The following is a 12,736-nucleotide window of genomic DNA, read 5'->3' as shown; positions in this document are numbered from 1 at the left end:
GTAGAGTTAATTAAAAACATTTAGTGTCATCACAACTTCATGGTTGCCTTTGGGGACTTTCATAGAGATCTGGAATATCCTGAAGATAATCAGCGCATTCTGACCGAAACGTCGACAAACTTGTCTCACCATTTAGGTCAGGCTACATTTAGGGCTCGGGCTACGTTTAGGTGTCGCACACACCATCGAACCCGAATCGTAACAATGCACCACTCGCCATCACACTAACACTAATCAAGATTGGTCTAACTGAGATCGCGTGGACATAGCAGCAGTTACAAAATTATACTTTTACGAAACAAAAACGAAGAACAGCAGCTACACTATAAAACAAGCAAGCTTACAATACATTTGGTTATTAATTTGATTCTTTGATTTGTTGGTATGCAATGTAGCTTTTCGGTAGAGAAGAAGGAATGTTAATACTTGGCCCAAGAGAAACAGCACCCTAAAAAAAGTCTGGTCCATTGTTTTAAATTGAGACTTAACACTACAAATAGCATTGTGTATACAGGGAGTCTGACAGTATACAGTGAGATAATGAGCTATGGGTAAGTAAAGAATTCATCAGACACTCTGAAAATATTTCCGGTTCAGAGTTGACCCAAATTCCGAGTCCATTGAGGCCTGACCCATTGCAGGGTCGAGATGATCCGGAATCTGTGTCAAAATGACCCAGATATTGGTCGAACTAGCCCTAGAAAATGGGTTAGGCCCTTGGCACCCGGAATACGGGTCAGTTGTGACCTGGCATCCGGGTCAACTCTGACCTGCCATCCGGTTCACTCTGACGTGTGAGTCTTCTAGAGTGTAATAAAACTACACTGAGTATAGTGCCATGAGAATGGACCCAGCTGCTAATGTTAGAAACAAAAGAACGAGGTATAGTACGTTGATGTATTGCATGCAAAGTAAAAATTTATTTGATATTGAACCACCCTTTTTCAAGAAGAGGCTTCGTGATAGAAATAAAAACTACAGTAACTGATATTCTTGATATGACTCGGTATTTATGTTTCTTTCATTTTCGACACTTTGTTTGCTTTCACCGAATCGTATTCTCTTTCGAATGCAAGGTAACAAAAACACAACTCCGATGACTTGCTATTTTGATAATTAAGCCAACCTTTAAAAGGTTTGGCACAGTGTTTTGGATGAAATGCACATTTTTTTAAGGTGGATCCCGGATATGTGGGGAGAGTCGTGTTTAACTATGATACTAGACTTGTGCAAGTCTCGCGCGTATTTGACCTTCCGAAACCAAGTTGTGATCCTAAGAATTGAATGTTATGTGTATAAGATTCGGTTTATTGAAACTTGTTTATACGTAGTTTATGGCTGCAAAATAATGTGTTATAAGTTGGGACAGTATAGCCAATGAAATATAATTAGGCCGTAATAAAGTAACTTTACAATCAACGAAGATTTATATGATTTTGTTTCGGAGGTAGTAATGTGTTAAAAAAACTTTATTTGTCGCACATAAACATTATTCTTTATATTAACAGACTGGTTTTTAAATTTTTCAGAAAATTGTGTAAAATATACTTTTAAAAGATCAAACAAACAAACAAACAAATCTTCATTCGACTTTTGTTTCGCATTTACAATACGCGCGAGAAACTTGCACAATTTATTCATCACAAATGTATGAAAATGTTGTATGCTGGTAAGGGTTGGGCGTGCGTAATAACAATCAGAGGTTTCTGAATTTTGATAAAAATATTGTGTTTATCCATCCTCCTTAATATTCAAAAACTACTCTTGACCTGTCTCCAACTCATTTGAAATCATCATGTACTTCACCATTATCTGTATCTAATACTTCTTCACTTATTATTTGAATTATCTTTATCAGCTGCCTTTGACTCCACGTGGTCACTCGCGCCCGTTGCTGCCGGTTTGAAAACAAGTACAGGAGAAATGCTAGCGCCCTCAAGTGTCGACTCTCCTTTAATGTTTTTAGGCTCCTCTTGTGGTATATTTTTAGTGGCTGACCTGTGTGTTTCTTCATCAAGCGTAGCTTCAGCTGCCTTTTCTATATTTATGGACTCTGATTTTTTTTCTTCTTTTGTAGCCTCAGTCCAGGGAGAAATGTTACTAGCGCCTTCAAGTGTCGTCTCTCCTTTGTTGTTTGTGGACTCGTCTTGTGGAATTTTAATGGTTGACTTGTGTTTTTCTTCATCTAGCGTAGTCTCAGCTCCCTCTTCTTTGTTTCTGGACTCTGCTTCGTCTTTCTTAGCCACAGCCACCACTTCTTTAATTGTGAGTTCTGCTTCTTCATCTTTCTTAGCTTCAGCTAGTTCTTCTTTTTGTGTGGACCCTGCTTCGTCCTCGTCTTTCTTGGCCTCATTTTGCTCTGCTTTTTGTGTAGATCCTGCTTCGTCCTCGTCTTTTTTGGCCTCAGCTTCCTCTTCTTTAATTCTCGCCTCCTCTTCTTCTGCTTTCTTCTTGGCTTTTTCTTCTTCTGCTTTCTTTTTGGCCTCCCGTGCAGCCTTCTTTTGGGCCCTGATCTTAGCGAAGTCAATATGGCACACCATGCTTTCATTTTGCTCGCCGTATCCTTTACGGCTGACCAACCAGTAAGTATTCATCATACCCTTTCCCTGGAAAAAACAACATATTGAAACAATTTGCATATATTTTCAAATCGATGTCAAGCATTAAACTCACTTATACTGTACCGTTCAAATCAAATCAAAATCAAATCAAATCAAATCAAATCAAATCAAATCAAATCAAATCAAACGAAACCAATGAATTAATTGATGCCATCATGACTGATTCATTTTTGAAAAAAATCTCTTAATTGTTTTATTTGTGTCAGATGTATAATAATGTTGTATAGTAAAGTTACATTAGTTTGCTTTTTCAGCGCTTTGATCTGGTTAAAAAGGCGCTTTACAAATGCTCTATTGTAATGTAGGTATGTATGTATTGAAATGGAATTCAGTTCAATCAATATGACTGGAATTTACTTGAAATTTGTGCTCTCTTTTCATTTTAATGAAATAAATTATTAGCAATTTATTTGGTTATAGCACTGACTGACTCTAAAAGGTATTAGCTCGTCATTCAGATACCAAGGTTGACTTTTCTTATTAGACATTTTCCCGTGTGTCCTCGAGAAGGAATTAATCATTCCATCTCTGATGACATTTCTGCACCTGAGGGTGGAGAATAATTGTCCAAACGTCTCAGCGTAGCTCTAAGTATAGCTGCAACGAGACTAGCCTCCGACTCAAGGGTGCTTCAAGTTGTTCCAATAATCATTGGTAATTAGAAACAAGAGTCGTTAATGATGGCACCCTATAATCTCATGAGGGAAGTATAGACCCGGACAATCTCTCGCTGAGAAAAAGCCTATTAACATTTCAAGCAAAATTTAAAAACTTTAGTAATGCTAAAAGCCACATTTTAATGAACTGCTTATTAATCACGTAGCTTAGCATGAAACATTTTGCTAACAAGCAAAAACAAGTTTATCATTCAAAAAAACATCTCACACATGCCATCTCTGACTGGGTTCCCTTTTTTGCTTATTAGTTTTGCTAAGCATGGGCCCAATTTCATGGCTCTATTTACCGTAAGCACAGAATCGGCGCGTACGGAAGCAGGGAATTATGTGCTTACTGCAAGCGTAATTCACGGGTTAGTGGCGAATTTGGGCTTCTGCGCGTGCGTACTTCACGCTACTAGGCATTTTACGCTTACAAGACTAGCGGAGAAACACGTAAAGCGGGGAATCGCTAAGCGCAGAATTCGGCGGTAAGCAGAGCCATGAGATTGAGCCCAGGTCGGACCTGTCGAGGAGTCTCTTTGTTTCTGTGATCATTGATAGTCGACTAAGGTTGGCGCTTTAGACCATGTACATGAACATATATCTCTATGAGTAATTGTGTCGGTTCTTCAACGTGGTGTGAAACAACGTTTCGATCAGTATGCTCTGAATGTCTTCATGAGAAAGCTGTTATCGGATGCAATACACATAACACAACTCACCATTAAATAAATTCATGTAATCAGTGTGGATTAACTGTGTGACAAAATCACACTGTGGCATTTTTATAAACAACTCCGAAACCTAAGCGCATTTCAGATACTGATTTCTGCAGCATTCACTTGACCATTAAGAAAGTTTGAATCCTAAAACGGTGATTTATTTTCACCCAAAGACAGATCTATCAAACAGTCTCACCTTGATGTTAATTTCTCCTCGCTTTTCCATCTCGTACGAACTGTCTTTGGACAGGGCCATGTATGTGACGTCACTGGCGTGGATCTTATTTGCTGAAAACAAAATGTTTCAAACTAATCTACATCAGATCACATTATCACCATAGTAACAAGTAGAGTAATACACATCGAAATATATGGCGTACGTGAAAAATAGAACAAACGAACATTCAAAAATATCAAATAAAAACATAGTACAGACTGAAAATGGCGTGTACGTGAGATAACAAACGAAAATAAAAATACCAAATACGAACATTATGTTTATAGAAAAACATATATTTTTATTTCCAAGAAAATAAATGAACTTACGTAGACTGTTTGACTCCATTCTTGAAGCTGTATTTACGGTGTCACCGAAAAGACAATATCGAGGCATCTTTGAACCAACGACACCCGCAACACACGGCCCTAAAACATACAAAGAGGAAATTGGAAGATTATTTATGAAAATTCCTGAAAAGGGCTTTTGGGCTTGGGTTCTCTCATATTCTAGAGCCATCAGAACCTTTTAGATGTTACAAATCAGGTGATTTACAGACTCTGTGTATCATAAGAACAACAAAACCACACTTTAAAGACAGTGGACACTGTTGGTAATTGTCAAAGACTAGCCTTCACAGTTAGTGTATCTCAACATATGCATAAAATAATAAACCTGTGAAAATTTCAGCTCAATCGGCCATCGAACTTGCGAGATAATAATGAAAGAAAAAAACACCCTTGTCACACTTGTGTGCGTTTAGATGGTTGATTTCGAGACCTCAAGTTCTAAATCTGAGGTCTCGAAATAAAATTCGTGGAAAATTACTTCTTTCTCAAAAACTATGGCACTTCAGAGGGAGCCGTTTCTCACAATGTTATCCATGAACCTCTCCCCATTACTCGTCACAAAGAAAGGTTTTATGTTAATAATTATTTTGAGTAATTACCAATAGTGTCCACTGCCTTTAAGACACATTGTGGACTATTTATTTATCACATTGATGACTATTTCACTGCTTTAAAGGAAAATCTGAATTCTCAAGGAGGTTCAGAGAAAATCCTGAAATATTATGTGCGTCACATTTTGCGAGTAAGCTAAACAAATACTAGGGTAAACAAAACAACATTGTTAAAAATTATAAAAAAATATAAAGTTTGTCATTATTAATTTAGTATTTTTTTTTAAATTTATCATAAATGGGTTGAAAAGCAATTTCATAAAACAAATTCAACTATACCGGTACATGTTTATTACACACATTTCCGTCGGTGCCAATATAATGCATCTTTTATGTTACGCACGGATCCACACAAATAATTCAATCAGCGTAAGAAACAAACTACGAGGTATAATAGCCCCTTGTTTCCGCAGCAGGAATTCCTACTCTTCATAAAACCCATAAATTTAATTTTAGTAAAGGCCAACCCTTTACTCCGGAAACCCTACACATTGCCATCTTTTAACTTGATTCAATAATCTCTTGAATGTGAACTTTTGGGGTTACTGTATTTAATAAGGATGTTTTTCAACGGGTTAATGCTAAGGACGTTGATTGGATTAAAACTGGATTTGGGGTTTTAGTGATCGATATTTGTTCCTCTTCTTTTGGGAGCAATTTATAAAAAATACAAAAATAAAAATAAAAAATACATTTTGTTCAACCAGTTAGGAATTGTTTAATGGTGTTCCTGGAGAATCCGGTAAATGCATTATCTTGTTGTGTCTTTCCTGCTGTGAGTGTTTCCGGAAAACCGGATTTGTTATCATTCGGGAATAATTTTTATTTTAATAATAATGATAATAATAAATTACATTTATATAGCGCAAAATATGAATTAACATTTCTATGCGCTTTACAAAACAACAAATTACAATTACAACAGAAATAATTATAAAGTTTATATTACTGTTTAACCTAAATAACAGAATAAATACACATACTTATACAAAATGTTATGTATAGATATTTAAAACACTGTAGTGACTACCTGTCATGCTGACATTATTTAAATATTTCCATTGCTTTAATCACATCGTACACACCAGTCGTCTCATATAAGGCCATGACAGCCTAAGTTGGACCATACCACATGTCATAGAGGGGTGTCAATCAACAGGGGTAAGTGATTTGGTTTGATGGGGGCAAGACAAAACTCTGGCAGTATATTCTTTGTGTACAGAATTTGTATGTCAACGATAGATCAAATAAATTGTCAAACTTAATTACTGAGGAAAATTATAACCCAGGCTATAACTGAACACGTTCACAACTCACTGGATAAAACAACCTATGAGAAATACAAAATACCCCCCCCCCCCCCTCAATCTAGGGGGAAAGCTTGCCAGCATATTCTGACAACGACTCGAACCAAAGGGGGGCATTGCAGCCAAACAGGTGTACACTGCAGGATAATAATTATTTCTTATAAACCAAGAGGCAAAACCAATTACAAACGCAGTACAAGAAAAATAATAACATAAATAAAAGAATGTCCAAAGTTGTAAGAGTAGTAAAAATTGATCAATTGGTTGAATTTATTTGAGTAAAAATACAGCAAGAAGGTCGAATACATACAAATACATACACAGCATCGAGAGGTTAAACAATGAAATAAAATAAACCAAAATAGAACTCTTACAGAAGAAAGAAAAACTGACAAAATCATCTAAGGATATAGCCCCCAAAACCTTAGTTCCATTGGGTCCTTTTAATAATGACTTTCCTTTTCAGAATTTGAGAATTTTCGTTAAAAATGGAAATCCTTACCAGTGTGAATACCGATTCGGAGTTCTAGCTTTCTCTCCGGGTCATGGGGCAACTGGACCTGCTTGATGGCACTACGAAGGTCTAGGGCCATCGTTGCGATCTCCCCGGTATGTTTATCCCCGTTGAGATGAGGGCAACCACTGACCACCATGTAGGCATCTCCAATCGTCTCCACTTTATATACATCGTAGATGTCGATACGGCCATCGAAACACATGTATAAACGATTCAACATGTCTACCACCTATGGGAAATAAAAGATACAAAACATCAGTACTATTTTGTATAGTATTTTAAGAAACACTTTATGAGTTCAGTTTGAAAATTGTCTGGTACAACGACTTGCTTGAAGTCGCAAGCAAAGATCTCACAGCAGCAAGTGCACACTCTCGCTTTGCATTCATGAGGAGACATCTTTGTTCTTTCTTTTATCCATTATACTAAAGATTTCCCCATGGACTGTGTACGCAACATTCCTTGTCGAGCGCCCGGTCTTTAGAATTCCCGTATGCAGCCCCCCCCCTTTATTTTCCCGTGGTCTCAAGAAGGTACCGAAATGAGAGCAATGGTAGCTGGGTCTGTGAAGTTGGCATGGAAACATTGCGGCCATTGTATACATCAGTCTATTGTTACAACAAATAAGTCGACCAGTGCATACTTGATATTTGGTGACAAGGAACACCCACACACAGATGAATGAGGTTGCAATACAAAAACATTTCCCCAAACATTTAACATAACAACTGTCTTTATACTTTGAAAAAATCTAATTTAAACTGTAATTTGTGACGGTAAATGAGCAAATGTCAGTGTATGGACATTACTCACAGTGATTCCATTGATCCTTTCAAACATCAACTAAAACGCCAAGAACATGCATTGATGTCTTGAAGATAAGTCAAGGTCCCTCAGGCTGGGAGGGGGGGGGGGGCAGCCTCAAAGCATTCAGATACATTTGCCGACAGTCATGACCGTGGCAGAGTCTTTTTAAGTGACTACAGAACACAATCTACACGTAATCTGGAATTCTCGTGACAGATTGAGGTCAGGCAGGAAGAGACATGAATAGTTAAGGACGAGGCAGAGAAAAAGGAAAGCAGTCGCAGAAGATGGACAATTCAAATAATTTTGCAGATATTTATGTTTGCTTTATTGGGGAAAAACGCACTGTGTATTTCATACATGCTTTGATTGAAACAGAAAAAGCTCCACAGAAAACCAAATCTGAGTCAATCAAGAACAAATAACACAAACAATACCAAAAAAATAGACATCCCCAACAAACAGCCACCGGATACAATAATAATAACAAGTAAATAAGATATGAAACAAAAATACAGAAAATTACGAAAAATACAAAACAAATTGAAACAAAAGAGCATATAAAATAAATTAATAAATATAAATGGTTATATAAATGGTTTGAGATAATTACAAAATGTCACACGATTGCTTAATGAGATTAGAACAGAACGACGAGACGCACCAACAAAATATTCTTCTCACACTTCTTTAATATCTTACCAACAAATCTAATAATTATACCCGTTCTACTGTATCACATCTGCTCCTTCCAAATTTCTCAATTTAAATTAAATTTTTAGAATCGTTCATCTCGGAAGAGATATAAAGTATACTGTATATAACTTGGGATAATTACTTCCAAGGGCGAGCAATATTTGTTTTTCGAGGTGTTTGAAGTGACCCTTGAGAAAGGAATACTATTATACGGAAAGGAGAAATGAAACAATTATGAACGAACAGCCCTTTGAAGCAACTTTCACACAAATTAATCCACTTTGTTGTTGCCCCTTTTTAGTAAGAACAAAATATATAAAAAAATAAACCAAGATGAAGATGGAAATTTAAAATGCACTTCATATTCATGTTCGGTGCTGCTGCACAGACAGTATTGCACGTGCAAGATTTTAAGTCCAACGGTGCTACCGCAAGCCTTTTTAATAACCAATTTGTATATTTTAAAATCCTACTGTCATGTCTGTTTAGTTCCCTGACTCATACTGTGTTTTCCTCTCGTCTTGGTATAAAGAGAACATACTGTCTTCTCCTTTTCAGCAATGCTTTGCTTTAATCAAGTTGAATTGGTGTATAGAACAAGAGAGTTTGGCACCATACGGCATTATCAAATTGTCTATAAATTGAAACTGTTGTCCCCCAATGTCACATTTTGTTAACATCATCAAGTAGCAATAAGAGATAGTATCAGGCAAAGGTCATTGAATTGTTTGTGTAGAATGTATTTAAAAGGATGATGGGGAAATATTCATTCAGGGTTTCTCGGAGTGCGATTAAATTAAAATGTCAAAAATAACCGTTCACGGAACGGCAAATTAATTTTAACCAATTTTGTCATGAAGTTCGTTTGGGGTTAGAGTTTTATTCGGTTGGCACATAGTGTAAAACAAATAGCATAATTTGTGGCTTGGTGTATTTTGAACGATACAATACAACATCGGGTTGGGGGTAATCTTCGCATTTTTAAAAAAATTGATTTTATAGCCATCTCTTGTCGCCTACGCTTTTTACTTCTTAATGTAATCATATGAGCTCCAAGAATGTCGAATTCTTGTTTGTTTTCTTGCGTCGATAGTCGCTCTAGTTCTCCCTCTATAGCTACACGCTCTAAGAATCCGGTGTCGCATGCACTTATGTCCTCTATGCAATACTATCCGGAGGACATTATTGCATATGCAATAATGTTCGCCGGACGGTTTTGCATATGCAATCGTGTGCGCCCGGACGCTGCTGCATAATGCAATTATGTCCGCCCGGACACATTTGCATATGCAGTTGTGTCCGCCCCGTGCAAAACCGTCCTTGCAGTATAACACGCCCCTAGTCGATGACAGAACACGTTCGCCATTTTGTTTACAAGCTAAGTGCATGTCATGAGTGACATGCTGGGAAATGTTCGGCCGTTGGGTATTCGTTGCGATCATAAAGAAGGTAAATATTCATGCTGCATATACGTAGGTTCAGTGCATGCACGGTCGCTTACGCGCGCACATACATGTACAGTCATGCACATGTCCACCGGACGGTTTTTGCATAGCCTCGGACACGATTGCACATGCAAAGGTGTCCGGAGCGGACAGTATTGCATGGCGGACACAATTGCATCTGGCACAGGCTTAGCCAGATGAAAAGGTGATTATATCCTTCAGGTTCCATCAAGCGTATTTAAAAAAGGCTTTAAAACATGTCTCGAGAAGTTTAAGTGAAATATGGAAATGGGGCGACGACTCGCTTTTACTGGTTTAGCCTCGAATAATGTGGTTCATTTAGGCTAAATTTGATTAACCGTAACCTACATGTGAGGGCCGTGAGCTTTTATAGTCGGCTTTTAAAAGCTTAAAAGTTTATCTGATGTATATTTCATATTTGCACGTTACTGTCCTAGATTCAAGGGGTGGTGCCCCATGTTCGGGAACAATTTTGCCTTTCGAGCCCCGCTGAATGAGTTGGACCACGAGACATGAACATGAATATCATTAAATACACTCATTCAAACTATAAAACGAGTGCCGCTGTTAGGACTAAACAGGTGCTTCAATTGAGGGTTTTAAATCAGGTGGCAAGAAGTGTACTTTCATTCACATTAATCTTTGACGTGTTAAAACCCAAATCATTATAAATTAAAGGAAACGGGCACAATTGGAATTCCAAGTACTTCCCGCGACTTCCTGTTTTGTGAGTGCCGCTAGTCGGCAGTGCACACCCAAGAGGGAACAACGAAATGTTCACAGAGTATGTGTTCCATAAAGCTTGAGGGAACAACGAAATGTTCACAGAGTATGTGTTCCATAAAGCTTTATTTGAGTGAAATTGTAGCGATATTAAGACCGAGTACTTATAACATTAAAGACAATAGGTCCACGATTGCTATTCCAAGGAAAACAATTAGGTCCTTGTTTGCCAGGACCAAGCGTGGAGCAAAGGAGCGTGCACGCCTAGGGGCTATTATTAAACACTTGAATGTGTGCGGGTTGGGGTGGGGTACCGTACCTGCATAGGTGTTATCTGAGCAGAGATGGATGTGAACCCGACAATGTCAGAGAAGAATATTGTGACGCTGTCAAAGCTCTCAGCGGGCACCGATTTGCTCCTCCGTAATTGATTGGCTACGGTCGGGGGTAACATTTGAAACAGCAGCCCCTCCACGATCATCTTCTCTCTCTGTAGCTCTAACGTCTTCCCCTGTAGCCTCTTGATATAGTCTTGAATCCACCCGGTCATGCTACACGCTGAATGAAGAAGCAAAGGGAACGAGATGACCACGAGGATCGTGACCGCGAACTCCAAGGCAAGCAGACGGGTCGTGGACTCGATTTCAAGGGTGATATGTTCGATGAGTCGCGCTCTCCGGTTGCGCTGGATCTCAAGCAAGATTACAAGAAACTCCGCCGAGGTGTCCAACCACCTTAAGGCTTCTGCAAAATCACACTTGCCCGTCCTCTCTACAGTCGTTTGTCTTATCTTAGACATCTCTTCAAGAATTTCCCGGGTAGTATTTCCATTAAACTCATCTTTAAAGACGTTCAAAATATCCTCATCAATGTTAACTGCATGAGCAAAGAAAGCATCTCCAACAGAAAGAGTTGACTCAAATCCCAGAGTTGATGTTCCTGCGTAGAAACTTGCCCCACCATACATGTCCCTGCTATAATAATCCTTCGCTAACATCAGCGAATCGTAACTTGCAATAAAAACTCCAGAATTCTCAACTTCAGATTTACTTATAAGTTTCGAAACAGCCGTTACTAACGAACCGGTAAGGTTGTAGTAAAAACCAACCCCTGAGACGGAAGAGATTTGGTTTGGGCGGGAACGGTGCACTTTTATCGTCTGCAAAATGTCATTGATGGTCGACCCAATGGTTTCAATGGAATCTAAAGAGGCACAATAGGTTAAGGTACATGTACTCCAAGCAAGGTCAGTGTTTGTATAGCTTTGACGAAGACCAGCTTCAAAAGTTAAAATTTCAGTTAGGTTTGAAGACATATTAGTCCTACAGTTACTATTCCACCTGTGCCAGAATCCAGACATGGCACTTTCAACTTGCAAAGAGTGCAAGAGCGTTTCATCCCCCGTGAGGTTCGTGAATAGAGTACGTGCTTTACGGAGAGCAAACTCAAGATTAGTGAAGTGTTGAATATCGACCAGAGACGAGAAAATAAGAGCGAGTGAAGCCAGAGCGCAGACCACACTAAGGCGGGCAATCTGGAGCTGTTTGCCCCTCTCCGAAGACAGGTCTGTCCTGCAGACAACGTTCCCCAACTCGGTGTCCGAACCCAGCGGGGCCACGCTGTTTCGTCGGCCGTAACTTTTGGTTTTTATCAGGCAGGTGCAGCACATTATCTCCCGCGCAGATTCCATCTGGGCTAGTCGTTCAACTTGTCCTTGTATATGCGGGAATTTTTTTTCTTAACCCATGGACGGCGAAGAAAATGATATAAACGTATGACCAGAATAGTCAATATAACCCGTCATGGCTATTTCTACCCTTCAACATTTTGATATCTTCATGCGCACTGTACAAGCCTATCAGATTATTATACATTATTTTGATATCTCCACACGCACCACTTCAACATGTATCTCCATGTTGGTTGATACAGCATCAAGCTGGGTACTGTTTAGTTGACAATCGAATCCTCTCAGCTCAACAAACAGTGACGTGTTTTTAATGTAACATTTGTAGCGTGTCCAGATTTCACCGTTCAATG

At 38.6% G+C, this 12,736-nt stretch overlaps 2 protein-coding genes across 3 annotated transcripts; both read right to left on the bottom strand.

The window, feature by feature from the left end:
• Positions 1-1,456: 1,456 nt before the first annotated feature.
• On the bottom strand, positions 1,457-7,897 carry LOC117302395 (soluble guanylate cyclase gcy-33-like). Of its 2 annotated transcripts, none has more exons than XM_033786328.1 (5): positions 7,818-7,897; positions 6,990-7,233; positions 4,549-4,647; positions 4,199-4,290; positions 1,457-2,606 (listed from the first exon to the last, which is right to left on the bottom strand). In XM_033786328.1, the coding sequence occupies exons 1-5, from the start codon at positions 7,842-7,844 to the stop codon at positions 1,830-1,832; spliced, it is 1,239 nt and encodes a 412-aa protein (XP_033642219.1). In that variant the 5' UTR covers positions 7,845-7,897; the 3' UTR covers positions 1,457-1,829. The 2 variants fall into 2 exon arrangements, with proteins under 2 accessions (XP_033642219.1, XP_033642220.1); XM_033786329.1 differs by lacking the exon at positions 7,818-7,897 and adding an exon at positions 7,332-7,335.
• A 3,076-nt stretch (positions 7,898-10,973) lies between these two features.
• Positions 10,974-12,386, bottom strand: LOC117302631. Its single transcript, XM_033786612.1, has one exon. It carries the CDS (start codon positions 12,384-12,386, stop codon positions 10,974-10,976), a length of 1,413 nt encoding a protein of 470 aa, XP_033642503.1.
• Between the last annotated feature and the right edge of the window lie 350 nt (positions 12,387-12,736).

The sequence above is a fragment of the Asterias rubens genome, chromosome 18, assembly GCF_902459465.1.
Source record: "Asterias rubens chromosome 18, eAstRub1.3, whole genome shotgun sequence".
Lineage (NCBI taxonomy): Eukaryota > Metazoa > Echinodermata > Asteroidea > Forcipulatida > Asteriidae > Asterias > Asterias rubens.
This window is presented reverse-complemented; position numbering and strand designations above follow the sequence as displayed.

Coding starts and splice junctions, on each gene's coding strand:
- LOC117302631 (XM_033786612.1), bottom strand. CDS start 12,386: ATGGAATCTGCGCGGGAGATAATGTGCTGCACCTGCCTGATAAAAACC.
- LOC117302395 (XM_033786328.1), bottom strand. CDS start 7,844: ATGTTTGAAAGGATCAATGGAATCACT. Junction 4,648..6,989: donor CCGAATCGGTATTCACACTG/GTAAGGATTTCC, acceptor TGTATGTTTTAG/GGCCGTGTGTTGCGGGTGTC. Junction 2,607..4,198: donor GAGGAGAAATTAACATCAAG/GTGAGACTGTTT, acceptor TGTTTTTTCCAG/GGAAAGGGTATGATGAATAC.